Genomic DNA, 19,499 nt, shown 5'->3' with positions numbered 1-19,499 from the left:
TTAAATAGTCATTCTATGTTTTAATGAAATTGTTGACATGTCAGTTGTAAGATAGGAAGTTCAAAGTGTGAATCTTAAAGTTTGAATACAGTACATTTTGAATAAGCTGTATTTTGAATGAGCTGTGAATGTATTTCACACTTTCTCTGCTTAACTGTTGTACAGAAATGGATGTCAATCATTAATATCAAAGAGGAAAAAGCAGTGAATCAAAAACTTTGATGGGTGTTAAGACTTGCCAACCATCCAAATAAATCTCCTGAGGAGCCATAGAGAGCCTTTTTAACCAAATCTGATGTGTACAGTGTCTGAGAGGACCTTTTCTTGTAACATTGAAACCATAAAAGCACAGCTAATAATGACAAAAACTGCCTTTTTAACTGTTATTTTGTTCATAAAAAAGCATCTTTCTACAGAAAACCTGTGAAACAAAGAAAATAATTGCATCAATGAGAAGGAAAGATATCTTGTCATTTTTCTATCTCTAAAATAAGTCACTGTATCAAATATATATTGTGAAAATATTGTGCATGTTGCTTTCTCATACTGAATTCTCACAGAGAGAACAGAAAAGTATCAGGAATTTGTCATCCTTTTCATATGAAATGCAGATTTCATAATGGTACACTTTCACTTAGCAAACATCAAGAATCTCTGATTTATTAAAGTATGGCGCCCGAAGGGCGCGCCGAAAAATATGAAACATCCTGATATCTCTGATATATGTGCCTTGTATATTAAAGTCATGCACCTGAAGGGCATGCTGAAAAATGTCTGATATATTAAAGTAATGAGCTTGAAGAGCACGCTGAAAAATATTGAACATACAGATATCTCTGATGTATGTATGCTTGATATGTTAAAGTTGGGCGTGCTGAAAAATATGACTGATTATTAAAGTTACGCGCCCAAAGGGCGCGCCGAAAAATACAACTGAATGATGAAATTTGTGGCTGACACTAGCATTTTAGGCAATGATGAGCCTGTGTCAAAATTCAAAAACACACTGACCCCCCCCCCTATTGGGCATTTCAAAAACATGGTGACCCCCCTATCACCAAAGTCAAAAACAGGGTGACACCCCCATGAATCCACGCCCCCCCCCCAGGCTGAAGAAACTAACCAGTCCCTTTATCATTTTCGATTCCTGCAATCGCTAATGTTTTTGATATTGATATCGTTATCAAAGTTGTGTTTTCTGACAAAGAAGAATACATTTCTGCCAGATTTCTTTTAAATATTTACACTCAAATAAGATGTGTTCCAGTCACGGTTTCTGTTTGGCCAAAAATATTGCATTTCCCATCAATTAAATTGAAAGTTTTGGCCAGGCTTCCTGTGACTAGGCCTCTATTGAAAATCTTCCAATTTAAATCATTTACTGAATTGCTGACAATTCCTGTTGAATTAAGACAACTGCATAAGGTAGCTTTGTACCTATCAGTTAGACTTAAATTCTCAGCCTACTTTTGACCAATTTGACCGGCAAGCACTACTGTAACACAAGTTCGGTTACTTTAATGTAGCGCCCTCTAGAGTTACATTTCGAGAGATGTAAACAGACGTCGAAACGGGTTGAAAGGGCCAATAATTTATGGAAGACCGGTCACGACCTGCGACATGCGACCTGCGTCTTTAAACTGTGATCTGCGACCGAACCCTAACCCTAACCCTAACCGCAGATCGCAGTTTAAAAAACCCGCATGTCGTGACCGCTCTTCCATAATGCACAGGATATCAGGAGAGTTTAATAGATCACAACAAAGCCCCAGGTCATGATCTCATTCACCCGCTTCTCGTTAAATATGCAGCCGATAATATCAAGTTTATGGTATATATAGGATCTAGGTATATTTTCTGTTTGCAAGAAAGGCAGTGTCATTCCAACCGAAAGGACAAATGAACTCCTCTACATTCGGTGCTGCAACATAAGCTGTGATAGCCAGTCAGAGCATTTCTCATCATTGTTCTCTCGCTCTGCTTGGCCACTATTCTACACGTGATTTTCTTTCTGACGGTCAATTATGCATTGGTGTTCCGCTTTACCATCTTGCCCATGTGGTTTGTCAAGTAACAGTCATTTTGTGTAGAGATACTTTATCGAGATTAAGTCTGATAAAACGATGTCGATAATGTTTGTTGATAATGCCGCAGTCGGGATATTTACATGACAATATTTGGTCACACCTTATACAAACAACAAGTGAAACTCACATCCGTTTTATAAAATAAAACAACACATTGCGATAGCTGTAGCATCATCCGGCATAGCAGTAGCTGTGGATCTAGATCTGTAATGCTTTCAGACGGTAGTCCTGCCTTTAGCGGCTGATCTTGACTTTTTATTTTTATTTACTCTTCCACTATCATTCCGTTTTTTCCACCCTGATTGACTTAGGCAAACGTAGATACCTAGATTTATTGCGGTTTTCAATTGCAAAGGGTACCACTGGAGTGCGAGCCTCGCTTTCTTTAATTTTAAGTCACTGGTCCATATTGCATTTAAGAGAGAGAGAGAGAGAGAGAGAGAGAGAGAGAGAGAGAGAGAGGGGGGGGGGGATTTGCAGCACTTATGACAGCATACTTCTTGTCTTCAAAATTTTAATCGGCTACGTTAAGCACCTACTACATTGTACATTCTGTTAACTGATTGGTTTTCTTACCCAAGTTCACAAATAACAATACTCGAAAAGTTATCTCCTGTTTTTGGTATGAACAAAGGACAATTTTATTTTTTTTTAGACAGGAGTTCACAAAATAACAGAAATAACCGACAGCCTTTGTAATATTGATCTCTGTCGCTGAAATTGTCACAACAGTGAAAAAGTTTTTATTTGAAACGAGAGTTTATTCATCAGCACTCAATTTTGATTCTAAGGAGTCGATCGTCATGGTTCAAGTCTACAAATATTGTCATTCGGGTAGATATTAATTTCAGGATGGTGATACGTGCAATAGTAAATGAAGTCATCATCACGATGGGTATGGGTGCAGTACATCACACTCGAAGAAAATGTTAAATTGCCAGAAGGGTTCCACCAAATTTCTCCAGCCAATCGCTCTGGGCACTCCTATAAATCGTATAAAGAAACACGAAGTCATGTACTCGACCAAGTCTTTTCTCGCCATTGCTTCAATCTGACCATTGTTTTGGTCATTCTCCATGGTCAACAATGGAATCTGACTTAAAGTTACGCTAGTTGTAAGGTTTGATGAAGCTATCATAACGTTTGTTATTAATGTCCACAACGATTCGTGTTCTTCTGCCAAAACCAAGTTAAGACGGACAGTATATACCCATACATGCATGCATGCACGCACGCACGCACGCTGGCGCGCGCGCGCGCACACACACACACACACATACATACATATACATACATACATACATACATACATACACACATACACACATACACACATACATACATACATACATACATACATTCATACAATGCATATATTATTATGCATGTACATACCTACATATAGGCATAAAGAAGGCATCCCTCTTGACAAATACAGTCATTTCGAATTTAATTGATAGTTTTTTGGCACATCAGTCGCCGAAAGGTACCTAAATAGTATGTATCTTAGCCTAACTCGATGATATCTGATATCAAAATCTAGAGCTTTTACCAAACCGGAAATGGAAAGCAAGGTACGGCTCTCCATTAACCTCAGAAGGAAGTACCCAGATTTCGTCAGCGGCTTTGACATAGATGGACATGAAAACAAACCGAATCCGCTAGTTTACTTCTGGGAAGAGCTTCAGATACCGTCGCAGGAGGGCGTCGATTTACCATACTACCTACATGCCAGCGAAACAAGTGAGTGGACGTATTGTGAATATACGAAAATATTGTTTGCTCCAAAGAGAGTATTCAATTTAATATAGAATCTTAAACGTAAATTTTTGAGAGCTAAAGTGAGAGGGTCGTCGGAACTGCGCATGTGCGACTTCTTTGTTTTCAAACGATGTATTTTTATGCACGATATCTACCTGCATATCGTCGACATTGCTGCAGCTTTCCTGAAATTTCATAGTATGCATTATGACAAACTTTCATCAATAATCGACTTACCTAGGAAACAGTGTTTATGTTGTTCGTATAGCTGCCATATGACTTCTGTGTGCCGTTTTTGTGAGTATTATGCGGTATGCGTTTTTTACGGTCTTTTTTTCGCTTGCCAAGGTCTTTTGTCGGAGCAGCTTGATGCTCGCTAGTTAGTGGGAGACTGTAGTCGAATAATGCGGATGGGGGATTCAATGGAAACTGGAGGGGGATGATTTTAACAAAATAGTTTTTTTCGGGGGATCTAATTTTACAATCATTGGTTTTTGGTCAAAGTTGTTGCATACAATTACGGCAAAAATCATCAGAATTGACCGAAAATTTATGTACTCCACATTTTATCGGCTTCTAAATGCGCCCCCACAAGTGCTATATCAGAAAGCTATTGTAAAAAATTTGAGAGTCCGAATATCTGTCCGCGAGGCGCATTTTACCTTAAAGGGAACAAATTCAAACATGAAGTAAATTAAATGTGTCGTTTACCAGAGATGGATCGATGATGTGCTTTTTGATTTCGCAAAAATACTCGTCACCAAGACAACGATAAACGGTCGTATGGGGCGCCAATTGATAAACGAAAATAGCATCTTTCTACCTCTTGTAAGAATTTTTTCTAATTTTCGTAAAAAATTGCATATAAAAATCTAATCAACGGATTAACAAATTAAAACAACGTAAAGTCAATGAAAAAAAGGAAAATTACACAACAGTTTTGAATAAACATTTTTGAAAGCCCCGATGGTACCCCTCGTCTGTATCTGTCGTCTTAAACGGTATTACTTTGTGAGGAAGCGCTAATAGACATGTCCTAAGTAATCTTCTCATTTTGTCAAGAGAGAAATATGATAACCCAAATGAAGACAGAGAAACATTAACAGAAAGGCGTGTTTTCTAACTGACACAATTAACATAAAATATGAGAAAACATCAGAATCTCTATCTAACTACTTTTTACGTCCATTATGCCCTACAGACTGGCAGGGCACATTTGCGGATGAAAATCTTTTCGACGCACTTCTTCTGAACGCCGTACGAATTGGACATGCCTATGCAGCTGTAAAGCACCCAGTTGTTTTAAAGCAAATTAGAGATCGCGATATTCCCATTGAGATAAGCCCGATATCTGGTCAGGTTTGTATTTATGTAAACAGGTATTTCTTTACATACATACATACATACATACATACATACATACATACATACATACATACATACATACATACATACATACATACATACATACATACATACATACATACATACATACATACATACATACACACATACGAAATAACAAGAAACATGCAGCTGTGTAAGATTTCTTGCCGCTTGATTATATCTAGCGACTCATTTCTTAGTCCATGTCAATCATCGGAAAAACAATGCTGTTTATTAAATTTATTTCAAAGGTGCTGATGCATTTTGCTGACCTCCGTAACCATCCTGGGTCGTACCTACTATCACATGGCTATCCCGTGGTTGTGACATCAGACAACAGGGCATGCTGGGGAGCGAGTCCCGCATCACATGACTACTACGAGATGTTCATGGGTATCGCCAGTGCTAAAGCCGATCTACGCTTATTGAAACAGCTGACAAGGGATTCGATCAAGTAAGTTGCTGTGTTGACGTAACGTGCTCATCGGTGTACACGATTAGTGGCAGACACAGACGCTTGGTTGATAGGTGGAATGGTAGAGACATAATAAAGATAAACGGACAGAATTTTGCTACTTCGAAAACAAAACAAAATAGAATAATTCCTATTTCATGTTTATTTATTTATTTATTACTCGACTTCGTGCCTCCATATCTATTTATATGTATCCATTTACATGCATTTTCTTTCTATCTATCTATCTATCTATCTATCTATCTATCTATCTATCTATCTATCTATCTATCTATCTATCTATCAATCGATTGATCGATGATCGATCGATCTTCTTCCTCTGTACAGATACAGTAGTCTGAGTGATGTCCAAAAAGTAAAATGTACCGATATTTGGACTTCAAAATGGAACGATTTTCTGGATCAAGTCTTGGAGATGTACAATGTAACCAACTGGGAAGATTACATACCAGCTGAATCAACACAAACAACACGTACGCCAGTTGTTCGAGATACTGCTTCGTCAATTTCACTGAGTTTCACATTTGTGATTCTCATGTCCGTTTTCCTGTGCTTGCGACACGACTAGTCAATACTTAAAGCCCCACTAGCTGTATCTTTTAGCATTATTTTTATGATTTTACTTTCAAGCTAAAAGAAGTCTGTGAGAATGTACTAATTTAGGTGTGTGTAAGCTTATACACTTATTATTAGCTACCCGTTGTGACTGTATTTGCAATTTTGAACAAGTTAAAGATTACACTGCGATTAAATGTTTGCCAAAACATTACATCGCAGCCTCATGCCGAAAAGCTAAAACCCTTGATACTATGCATATCTGCACTGAAATCTTCACATAAACTACACAGAGTAATCCAAGTTGTAATGCATAAGGGTGAATGTTTTCAACTATGACATTGTATGTTGTGTTTCCTTTATATTATTACCGATGTTTGAAAATGGCAGGAAATCAAAATGACCGTTAAAATTTGAATTTACTTGTCAAATGTTTCACAAGGAAAGGTTTTCGAATGTAATAAAAGCCAATTTCCTTTCATAGGGTAGAATTCAGAGAAACCAGGGGAGAATAGGAAGATATTTTGAGGTCAACAAATTTCAAGAGTTACAGCTAGCAGGACGCGCCTCGACAGTGAAAGACTTGAACTTTTCTCTCATGAAACTTTCAGCAATACTCTTACCAAATGAAGAATAAAAGTCAGGGTCCACAATCAAAAGTTCATTCAAAATGGCCGCCATTAACTCTACGTGGAAAAAATGAAATATTGGATTTTTGAAAAATTAAGAGTGTAATTCTATTTTTGCTCCAAGAGCTTTCAAATGAGTCACAAAGATCAGAAAAGAATTGTAAAAATTTTCAAGTCCGAATATCTGTTCCCAAGGCGCACTCTACTCTCAGTCTATTTTTTCTCAATCATTACACTGCTAGTGGTTCAGCTATATGTGTGACACCGACTCCATTTTATATAGGTTGTTGTTATCGAAAGAATTCGACAGGGTAGACCAATTAACAGGAAAATGATAAATGCACTACGAAAAAAGCAGTTTCGTGAAACTGTTTTTGTTCCCATATTGACACTGACGTTTGATAAATTTTCTTCATCGAGATATATGTCAAGACTATGAAAGACATCGTCATTTCACGGCATTTGTCAAACTTCAGATTTGAGATTTACTTGTACTTTCAGTGGTTCATAATATCCAAAAGAAAAGCATTTATACTTGAGTGAATTTTTCTTTTTTTTTTTGTTATCAAATTATCCAATGAATATGCTTCTCTGTTTAATAAAAACTTCACTTGTTTGCTAAATATTAAAATTACAGGCTATGGTGTGATGTAAACGCTGCGAAAGTTGTCAAAAAACGCTGATATGTCACATCGACTGTTTTACTCAATGAATGATGAAGCTGAAAGGTCATGTTTGATTTATCTGAAGATCTTGTGATCTCAAATCAGTACTCTATAGTTGTGTAAAGAAATGGTCTGTATTGGACTTCAAAGCACCTATTGATACCCTGTTTGTCTTTGTTTAGTTTTTGTAAAGGTAGACAGAGTTTGTGAACTGCCTTCCAGAATGCATTAAAATTTATCGCTTTCCAGTAAGTGATTTTCACTCTGGGTATTTTTCTAATAAAATGGATCGCGACCTCCGATGACCTAATGATCGTTTATCCAAAAATGAAGATAATTCTTAGATATGCAACGCTGAGCTCCTCACAATATGAAAATATGTCACCACTGTGGAGTAAGGTCGTCGATCATAAAAACTGACACACTAGAAACGCAAGTCATTATTTTTGGCGACGCGTCCAACACCACCACAACCACCAAAACGAAATTGGTTAAAAACTGTGTTGTTGATATTCTTCTTCATCAAAATTATTAATTGAAATATATTGTGAACGTAAAATTAGAGATGGCAGGCATTAACCTCTAGTAAAATTAAAGTGAAACACGACAACAAAAAAAACCCGTTCGATAAACATGTAACTTGTAAAAATCATGAAATGGTTAAATGGATAAGCATAGACAACTCATGTATAAAGTGACTTTAAAAAGTAAGTTTTTCACCCGACCTTAAAATTATCAAGTGAGTGAAGTGTATAAAGGTGTGACGGTAAAGAATTCCACAAACGGGACTGACAAATTGATAAAGTTCCATTCCTATAATAAGCTGTGCGACCAATGGGGTGTAACTTCATTTCCCCAGCAGACTTTGCACGCAAGAAGTGGCTGATGCAACTTGTAATCAAGAATTCACTAACATAAGATGGTACATGACTACAGAAAACATTGAAAATAATACAAAGAATTTTAAATCGAATACGTTATTGAATAGGGAACCAATGGAGGTCACAAAGAATGTGAATTACGTGTGATCAATTACTTGCAATTTGCGTATTTCAAACGAAGGGAGGCCAAAAAGTAAACTGTTGCAATATATAAATACACATGTGAGTTCCCTAGTTGAAGGCTGATCAAGTATACTAGGGATTTTGCCAATCATCCAAAGAGCATAAGAGGCCGATTTACAAACATTGACGACACATATACAGACATATTGCCACTAGAATCCATCGTGACACTAAGATAACGATCAGTGTCAGATTGGTGAACAATGACATCACCTATTCTAATATCACAACGAGGAACCGGGCCTACTCCTGTAAATTTAGAAGGAAAATGAATGACTTCGGTTTTATAATCATTTAGAGCGAGCATATTGTCAAACATCCATCCCTTGATTTCAACGCAAAACTCAATTGAAGTTTTCGGAACTCGATCTGTCTTACAAGTGATATACGATTGCGTGTCGTCGGCATACATCATGTAATCTGACTTGCTTGTAAATTATATCCTTAAAGGGTTAAGATTGAGTAAAATAGGTAAGAGAACAGGACCTCAAATTAAGGTACACCACAATCGCGACATTGTGCCTCAAACACGACTGACACAACACACACAGACTGCGTTCGCCCCCGCATATATACGATATCAATTTAAACCAATCCATCACCGTGCCCGTGATACCAAGTCTGTTAATGTTACACAAACTGTGTAATGAAATATCGTGATCAATCGTGTGGAAGGCAGCAGATATATCGAGTAAAATCAATCCTTGCGTCTATCAAGGGCACAAAGGATGTTGTTCTGGGCTCTCAGAAGAGCGGTGTCTTATACTATAGCCCGTTCGATCATCCTAATTGACATTTTGCAAACAAATTAAGATGGCAAAATATGCATTCAATTGACAGAAAACTATGCGTTCAATAAAATTTGTAAGGAAAAGTACATCGCACCCGCTGCATGCGCTGCGTATCACTCTCAGCAAAATCGACGCGGCCAAGGGTAGCGAAAGATATTAGAAAGATATTCGATGTTTTAATTAATAGTTTGGCTGAGATTATATGCTTCGCGAACCGACTTTGTTTCATGTCAAAAGCGGATATGACGCTTTTAAAATTACAGCAAAACCAATACATAACAAGTGTTGAGGCAAACAAGTATCTAGCATACTTTCAAATAGAATTTCGAATAATTGTAAACATACTTTAAACACCAGTAGTTGACCAGTTCAATGATAAAATAAACAAAGTGCCGTTGGAAGAGTTCACTGTAGAATTATCTAATTTATGATCTCCACTACCCTTTGTATTTTTCTATCCACTTAGACCCTAAAGAAACGGCCAAAAGTCATGACTAAAAGCCCAACCGCCCAACCATGTCGCTGTGGCAACCAGGCTACTTATCATGACGTTGGTTTCTCGATTGGGCTGCGTGAGAATGCACGACACTGCGCTGGTCTGATTTCCTTTGTGAACGCAAAAAGTTGGTTCGCTGAGATCAGATCGCTTTGGTGAGCCATGGGCCGTTTCGTGAACGCACTGGTTCTCATCTTACCAGTAATTGCCCAGTGTTCGTATTTGTCTCAAAGAGAAGAACTGTTGGCTGAGGACGCGTCGTTCGCCACTGGAAGCCAGATACAACTGGAGGGTAAAGAATGGGCGGTGAACGATGTCTTGATGAGTTTCAAGGGTAAGGAAATCGAGAAGGGAGTCAACACCAGCGTCTATCCGCCCAACATGCATTTCTTTCAGGCAAAGCCACTAATCGAACAAAGTGAGGTATTCAAAATCATTAAACTGATGCCAAAAGGTGAGTTATGCTACAGTTGTGATCTACGAAATAACTGTCCATTGAATCCGTGACATTTTGAGGTCAACAATCGTACACGATTCAAAGACATTGTCTAACGTCATGACATTTCATATCTTTTAAACGAAGATTACGACCAGTCTAGCTCTTTCTATCACTTCATGGCCACAGCTTTTACAATTAGCTGTCATTTTTCGCCATTTTTAGGTCATTTCAGGGTCATGTCAAGAATACTGACCTATTTACGTTTGTTGTTTAAAGATTTTCAAGCGAACTTCCATGCAACGTTTGTCTGGATGTCAATCTGGTGCACAATATACAAAATGACATAATTAAATGGTCGAACTTTGGCTATAATATCACCCAATATATGTTGCATTCACATTAAATTATTTTTCGAATTTGTGACATTGTTTCTCATGTGCTCGAAGTCGCCCCTTATTAAACAGCGGGCATTTACTGGCGGCCGGCTGTGTACACTCTACTGCTGTGGCGTGTAGTATAGGCGCTGTTCACAGCATGACAGCGTGGCACATAAGAAACCTCGTGCAAAACATTATATCGGAAGCTAATTTCATTCAATGAACATTATCAAGAAGGAAAATAACCACCCAATCTAGATATATTTTATATCAATCAGATAAACGCCCTAATATATAATGTGCCCGTCATGGCATGCGCAGTCAACAAACATATATGGGTCACTGATAGCGGTCAACTGACCACGCGCTCGTAGTATATTTCAGGAATCGATCAATAGACCTTGTTGCTTGCACATACCGGGGGGGAGGGGTTACATTTTGGCGCGATTATCTGATTTAAACTGAAATATTCACTGACTAAAAACTAATTCCGATATACTGTTTCGCTTGAGATTTCGTTTGTATGATATTGTCATACTGTAAGGTAGGCCACTGGCACGAGCAAGATTTATTGACTTTGGCTGTCGCAATTAGGCATTTCAAGAGTCGCAGTGAACAAAGAACACAGACGCCGGATAAAGAGTGTTAGCAGTCAAAGTTTTAGCAGAAGTGTATTTTATCTCTCGTTAGAGGGCGGTGAAATGGCTGTTCAGGATTATTTTTAATTTTCAGCGGGAGGAACAGTTTATTCTTGAAATTTCGACATAGGTTACCTGATATTTCTAGGGTTTTTCAAAGGACAAAATCAAACAATATAAGAAAGTTATGGAGATCTTTTTGACAACAAGGGGCATCTTTTGCAATGGGAGAATATGAACGGAACGGGACATACTAATTCGGGTTGCAATTTTTTTCGATTATTGGCTAGAGTTGATACAAAGTTGCTAATTTAACAGGCCAAAAATCCTGTGAAATTTCAATCGTAGGACAAAGTACACCAAACCTTGATGCTTGGCTCCGAAGTTAAAGGAGGATGTCGTCGGAACTGAGCATGTGCAACTTTCATGTTTACAAACAATGAATACCATGCATAGTTGAGATGCATCACGTCAACATAGCTGCAACACTTAAGTTTTACGATGAACATTATGGAAAACATGGTTTAACTTCCACCTATCGCCACCGTATCTACCAACATTGTTTATATCCGTCACACTGGTCCCCCCTACGAACTTTGAGCGCGGCTTCGATATACCCCTTTCCTTTCGCCAGAACCCATCATTCCAAATTATACAAATGTATCTTCACGTATATTTATAGTATTGTATGTTTATAGTTGTCATGGTTTTATTTGTTCCGTTTTTGTCGCTTTTTCCTATTTTCCTTTTAATCTTTTCACCTCTAGGAGCTAGTTTACATCTGCACGCCGACTCAATCACTGATATAGACTGGCTTGTAAAGAACGTGACATACCGCCCTCACTGCTATATGTGTTACACCAAAAATGGCGGGATGCTGTTGTTCCGTTTCAGCGAAGAAGCACCACCAGACGACGAGCAATGTTCTTGGAATTTAGTGGCTTCTGAACGAGCAGCCGCTGCAAATGCAACTTTGTTTGATGAAGAGTAAGGTCTATGTAATTTTATGTTTAAGAAATAAAGCACACCCAGCAACGGTATGCTACGAGATTTGGCCAGTTCATGACATTATGCCCGATCCATAGCGAGTGCATATATGAAGTGAACTGGTCAAAATCGAGTGGTATACCGTCGCTGGTTGTGGTTTATTGCTATTATATCGTAACAGTATATTGTAATTCTGGTGTTGAACATCAAAAAACGCTTTCATGTGCCAACAGCGCTATATTGCGAATGTACCACAGTTATATTCACGTCTCAACCAATCTATTTATTTATTTATTTTATTTATTTATTTATTTATTTATTCATGTATTTATTTATTTATTACTCATCGAACAGGCGAACCCAATTTCAGGATGAGGAACCCATTACCCACTGCCTTATGAAGCATCGGGGAGTAAAGTGCCTTGCTCAGGGGCACAACACGATGCTTGAGTCTCGAACTCACTATCCTCTGACAGCGAGTCTGTTACTCTAGACCTACCGGGTCTCGAACTCACCATCCTCTGACAGTGAGTCCGGTACCCTAAACACTGCCCCACGGAGCCTCACTAACCAATCAGATCAATGTGTTTGTACCGTCAATACTGGTATAATACCGGGGGAGACAATACTGATATAATGCCGCAGGAGATAATTTGCCCTCCTGGCGTCGGGCAAATTGTAACCTGCTCAGGCACAAAATCCCATGTATTCAGGCAATAATATATATTATTATTCCATAAACTTCAGAATTAGCCCTCACAAGTCGTAGCCCAAAAGAATATTGTAGAAATTGAGAGTCCGCATAAAGTACTTAAAGGGAAAAAGCAATAGCTATTACCTAACTCTTATCAGGAAATTGTATTGAAAAAACAAATTCATAGTGTTACTTGCATACGGAATCGTGTACAATAAACCATGATATCATTGTTGACAGACTAACTCTTCTTGTCCGGACTTAAATCCATTTGTCATCAGATATTGGACAATTTGTACGCACAGGCCGAGTCGAAAAGCTTTACACAACAATTTGTTAGAAGAGCGAAGAATTGCATTTTTAAAATGCAAAGAATATTGTGAAAACAATCTGTTTATGGTGCTGTAAAGTCGTTAAAAATCAAGAACTTTGAATTCCTCACTCAACACAACACCTTGTCAAGTCTATGTCATCTTTCTCAGTTAGATTGTACAGGAAAATGACCTTATTAGTGGATGACCCACACACAACGTATACAGATCAGAACAACATTTGGACCCATTTTAGGATTTACTTTGCGAGCAGTCGCGGACTTGTGAATTTTGCCGATGTCGAGGCAGATCGCTACTACGAAGGTTTACGACAGTTTCACGAAGACGGGGTTCAATTTGTCGAAGTCCGGTCCGATTTGACACCTGTAAGTTAAACAGTGCATGTGCATATGTTCTTTTGGTTGTGATTCAGAGCATAGCAACTTGTTTAAGTCTGAGATGACGGCAATGCAACAAGGAATGGACAGTGACGAGCAGAGAAACAAATTTCTCCAAAAGATATCGATTATACCATCGAAATGTGCTGAGAAGCACCATTTCAAGCAATTTAGTTTTGATCTAAAAGAGGAAACTGATCCTTGTCATATAGCATTGTTAATTTGCATAATTGGTGAAGCAATTGTTTCTACCTTTGCCACAGGTCGAGTAGGCATTATTTGTGATGATTTTTCCTATTATTATCATAAAAATGATTACGAATATTAATAAATTAATAATATGAATGTTACAGAATATTTAAACTTTTTTTACAAACAATGTTGTCTACTTTGTGTAAATACTGTCTCGAAACCCCATTGTTGTGATAATTATGATTATTGATAAATTATGATTATGATTAATAAAATCGTATTTTACACATTGTAATCTGCTTATGTGAACAACCCTCTGGAAACCCGTGTATAGTTTCAAAAATGCATGTATATACACTGTGTAGTAACTCTCGCCGCGGACTGAACCTGGGCAATGGTTACTCTCGCCGTAGACTGAACCTGGGCAATGGTTACTCTCGCCGTAGACTGAACCTGGGCAATGGTTACTCTCGCCGTAGACTGAACCTGGGCAATGGTGTCACTTGTATACTTTGGCATAGATTGTGAAACTATACACGGGTTTCCAGAGGTTTGTTTACATAAGCAGATTACAATGTGTAAAATATGATTTTATTAATCATAATCGTAATTTATTAATAATCATAATTATCACAACAATGGGTTTCCAGACGGTATTCACACAAAGTAGACGACGTTATTTGTAAAAAAAGTTTTTATATTCTTTATATTCTGATATTCTGTAACATTCATATTATTAATTTATTAATATTCATAATCATTTTTATGATAATAATAGGAAAAATCATCACAAATAATGCCTACTCGACCTGTGCCTTTGCTACTATTGTCAGTATGTGATGCTTTATTGTATTCAGTAATTTTGCCACGTGAAACCCAAACAATGTGATAACCTGGCTAATTTCTTGCCTGTTCATAGGTATGAATGAGAGAGAGAGAGAAAGAGAGAGAGAGAGAGAGAGAGAGAGAGAGAGAGAGAGAGAGAGAGAGAGAGAGAGTGTTGGGGAACAGAAACACTCATACAAACTAGAAAGGTGTTCTTGTGCACACTGTCTAGGCCACAAAGGAGTAAAAGAAAATCAATTTAGTACACAAAAAGTATGTTCCGATCGTTAGAGTATAAACTCATGATTAGTCAGACTAAACCTTCCCCACTAGTGTCTATACTACCGTACAAGTACTAATTAAGTGATGATTTCTGTCTTTTCATTACACTGACAAAGCTATACGAGCTGAATGGTACAACACATGATGAAGAATACGTAATTAAAAAATTGAAAGCCGCCAACCGAGCTTTTCTGGCAGACTATGCCGACTCCATGGGCTTCAAAGTCATCATCGGTCAACCGAGGTAGGCATCCAGAGTCGAATTATATATTCAGTGATTTGCATACAGAAACACATACATACTAGTTTAGTTATACGTGCACAATACATACATACATACATACATACATACATACATACATACATACATACATACATACATACACACATACACACATACATACATACATACATACATACATACATACATACATACATACATACATACATACATACATACATACATACATACATACACTTATTGATAGCCAGTTTGTTAGCAAATCATCAACCACATGAAGCTACCTAAATAGTGTGTATTGTAACCTAACTCAATGACATCTCATATTAAAATCTAGAGCTCTTACCAAACCGGCAATGGAAAGCAGAGTACGGCTGTCCATGGACCTCAAAAGAAAGTACTCAAATTTCGTCAGCGGCTTCGACGTAGCTGGACATGAAAACAAACCGTATCCCCTGGTTCACTTCTGGGAAGAGCTTCAAATACCGTCGCAGGAGGGCTTCGACTTACCGTACTACCTACATGCCAGCGAATCAAGTAGGTGGACGTACGAGCATTATCAATAAATCATAGCCAGTTATTATGAATTAACAAACTATAGGAGGATGTTGCAACATAACATTTAGAGAGATAAAGGGAGAGGGTCGGCACCACGACAACCGAAAAATGGTCGTATGGGGCGCCAATTGATAAACGAAATTAACATCTCTTTACCTCCTGTATTTTTTTAATTCTCGTAAAAAATTAAATATGAAAATCTTATCAACTGATACAGAAATTAAGAAATCAACGAAAATTCAATGTAAAAAAGAAATTACACAACTGTTTTGAACAAAAATTTTCAAATCCTCGTTGGTACCCGTTGTCGACGTCGGTATCCGTCGTCTTAAACGGTATTACTTTGTGAGGAAGCGCTAATAGACATGTTCTAAGTAATCTTCGCTTTTCAAAATTTCGTATTTGACAAGAGAGAAATAAAATATTACCCAAATGAAGACAGAGAAACATTAACAGAAAGGCGTGTTTTCTAACTGACACAATGAACATAAAATATGAGAAAAAACATCAGAGTCTTACACGGTATGAACTTCCCTTATATCCTACAGACTGGCAGGGAACATTTGCGGATGAAAATCTTTTCGACGCACTACTTCTGAAAGCTGTACGAATTGGACATGCCTATGCAGCTGTAAAGCATCCAGTTGTGTTAAAGCAAATTAGAGATCGCGATATTCCCATTGAGATAAGCCCGATATCTGGTCAGGTTTGTATTGAAGTAAACAAGTACTTCTTTACATACATAAATACATACATACATACATACATACATACATACATACATACATACATACATACATACATACATACATACATACATACATACATACATACATACATACATACATACATACATACATCATACGAATTAATAAAAAGGAAACATGCTGCTGTGTAAGATTTCTAGTCGCTTGATTATATCCAGCAACTCATTTCTTAATTCATGTCTATCATCGACAAAAAAATGCCGTTTATTAATGGAATTATATTTCATACACGGTATATTTAAATTATCAAAAGGTGCTAATGCATTTTCCTGACCTCCGCAACCATCCTGGGTCGTACCTACTATCACATGGTTATCCCGTGGTTGTGACGTCAGACAACAGGGCATGCTGGGGAGCGAGTCCCGCATCACATGACTACTACGAGATGTTCATGGGTATCGCCAGTGCTATATAAAGCCGATCTACGCTTATTGAAACAGCTGACAAGAGATTCGATCAAGTAAGTTGCTGTGTTGACGTAATATGTTCGTCACTGTACACGATTAGTGACGTAGTGGAATGGTAGAGACACAAATAAAAAAACAATAAACGAAAAGAATTTTGCTTCTTCGAAAACAGAATAGAATGCTTCCTATATCATGTTTTTATTTAATTATTTACTCGATTTCGTGTCTTCATAATTTACCTAATTATGTGTATCCATTTTACATATATTTTCCGTGTGCCTATTTCTGTGTCCATGCATCTAACTATTTATCTCAATTAAAGTTAAATTAATATTGCATATATTTTTCTGTTTATCTATTCACCTGTCTATATATCGAATGACCTATGGAATCGATTGTCCATCTTTCTACATATCTATCTACCTACTATCTATCTATCTATCTATCTATCTATCTATCTATCTATCTATCTATCTATCTATCTATCTATCTATCTATCTATCTATCTATCTATCGATCGATCCATGTATCGATCGATCTACTTTGTCTATTCAGATACAGTAGTCTGAGTGATGTCCAAAAAGTAAAATGTACCGATATTTGGACTTCAAAATGGAACGATTTTCTGGATCAAGTCTTGGAGATGTACAATGTAACGAACTGGGAAGATTACATACCACCTGAATCGACACAAACAACACGTACGCCCGTTGTTGGAGATGCTGCTTCGTCAATTTTACTGAGTTTCATATTTGTGGTTCTCATGTCCGTTTTCCTGTGTTTGCGACACTAGTTAGCGCCTAGGGTAACACGCGATGCTTAAGTGAGACATAAAACTTTCTGCCATACTCTAACCAAGTCAAGAATAAACAACAGGAACCGACAAACTCAAAATGGCGGCCATCCCTGTGTTAACTCTGCGGCCCGGGCGAAAAATAAATCTTTGGAGTTTTGTAAAGACAAGACAGTAAATTATTTTTGATCAAAGATCTTTAAAATGAGCGAAAAATTTGTAGATCAGAAAAGAACTGTAAAATTTTGAAAGTCTAAATATCTGTTTCCGAAGCGCGTTCTGCCCCTAAGTTTCTCAATCATTACACTGGTAGTGGTTCAGTTATTTGCGTGACACCGACTCCATTTTATTTAGGTTGTTGGTTTTATCGAAAGAATTGGACAGGGTAGACCAAATAACAGGAAAACGATACATGCACTACGAAAAAAGCAGTTTTGTGAGATTGTTTTTGTTCCCAGCTTGACACAGATTTTTGATAAATTTCCGTGATCGAGATCTTTGTGAAGGCTATGAAATACATCGCAATGTCGCAGAATTCCAGCTTCGAGATTTACTTGTACTTTCAGTGGTTCATATTATCCAAAAGAAAAGCATTTTACTGCTTGAATGTATTTTTCTCTCTTAACATATACGGTACCAAATTGTCCGGTGAATATGCTTGGCTGTTTAATAAAAAATTCCCCATCAAACTTGTGTTTGCTAAATATCAAAATTACAGGGACTAAAGCGACGCAGCGAAAATTGTCAATCCACGCTGATGTGTCACATCGACTGTTTTACTCAATGAATTATGAAGCTGAAAGGTCACGTTTGCCTTCTTATCTAATGATATCAAATCAGTAATCTATATAGTCGTGTCAGAAATGGTTCTACTGGACTTTTTAAGCATATATCGATACCCTGTTTGTCTTTTCTGTAGTTTTTGTAAAGTTAGATGAATTTTGTGAACTGTCTTCCAGAATGCAATTAACCTTACCACTTTACAGCTAGTCACGGTGATTTTGACCCTGGATATTTTTCTAATATTTTTATCGCCACCTCACATGACCTAATTATAGTTTATCCCAAAATGAAGAAAACTCTTAGATATGTAACGTGGAGTTACAGTATGATAGAGGGTGACTTCTAAAGATATTCGAAAAGAAATACACGTGTACTTGATTTTTGTGAATACATCAGGAATCAAATATGTCACAAATGTGGAAAAAGGGGTTGTCAACCTTAAAAACTGACGCACTAGAAAAGCAATTCCTTAATTTTGGCGTCACCCCACACCACCACCAACAAAACGAAATTGGTTCAGAATAACTGTATTGCTGATATTCTTCGTAGTCAATTCAATTTATGGACATAAAGTAGTCATATCATGACTGACTTACGGCACAGGAGCGCGCAGCGTTGCTTGGATAGTCGATCGAATGCCCGGGATCGAAGCGTGAGGCCGAAGGCCGAACCTCGGTCTATTAGTACAGAAGAGAACGTATGACATGACAAAGCGGCGAGAAGTCCAATGTTTACACTTCGTCTTTTTCGCCATACATCAGTTCACTTCTTCTCGATGTCAATGGCTTGATTGAGTTCATCAATGATACCACCTTATGACCACCCACTTCATAATATTTTCTGATTGTAAGAAATTTCTGAAGATTGCATGATTAGAATAAACTAACTTGTAAACTTG

General features: G+C 37.5%; 2 protein-coding genes across 2 annotated transcripts; both read left to right on the top strand.

The window, feature by feature from the left end:
- Positions 1-3,619: 3,619 nt before the first annotated feature.
- On the top strand, positions 3,620-7,415 carry LOC139128159 (adenosine deaminase 2-like). The gene is made up of 4 exons (XM_070693997.1): positions 3,620-3,830; positions 5,050-5,207; positions 5,486-5,688; positions 6,037-7,415. The coding sequence occupies exons 1-4, from the start codon at positions 3,650-3,652 to the stop codon at positions 6,275-6,277; spliced, it is 783 nt and encodes a 260-aa protein (XP_070550098.1). The 5' UTR covers positions 3,620-3,649; the 3' UTR covers positions 6,278-7,415.
- Positions 7,416-10,030: 2,615 nt separating this feature from the next.
- Positions 10,031-19,499, top strand: LOC139128200 (adenosine deaminase 2-like). Its single transcript, XM_070694031.1, has 8 exons — positions 10,031-10,363; positions 12,131-12,350; positions 13,531-13,741; positions 15,169-15,296; positions 15,631-15,830; positions 16,400-16,557; positions 16,872-17,078; positions 17,581-19,499. The coding sequence occupies exons 1-7, from the start codon at positions 10,072-10,074 to the stop codon at positions 17,031-17,033; spliced, it is 1,371 nt and encodes a 456-aa protein (XP_070550132.1). The 5' UTR covers positions 10,031-10,071; the 3' UTR covers positions 17,034-17,078; positions 17,581-19,499.

This window comes from Ptychodera flava, unplaced genomic scaffold (assembly GCF_041260155.1).
Source record: "Ptychodera flava strain L36383 unplaced genomic scaffold, AS_Pfla_20210202 Scaffold_45__1_contigs__length_1260105_pilon, whole genome shotgun sequence".
NCBI classification, from domain to species: domain Eukaryota; kingdom Metazoa; phylum Hemichordata; class Enteropneusta; family Ptychoderidae; genus Ptychodera; species Ptychodera flava.
This window is presented reverse-complemented; position numbering and strand designations above follow the sequence as displayed.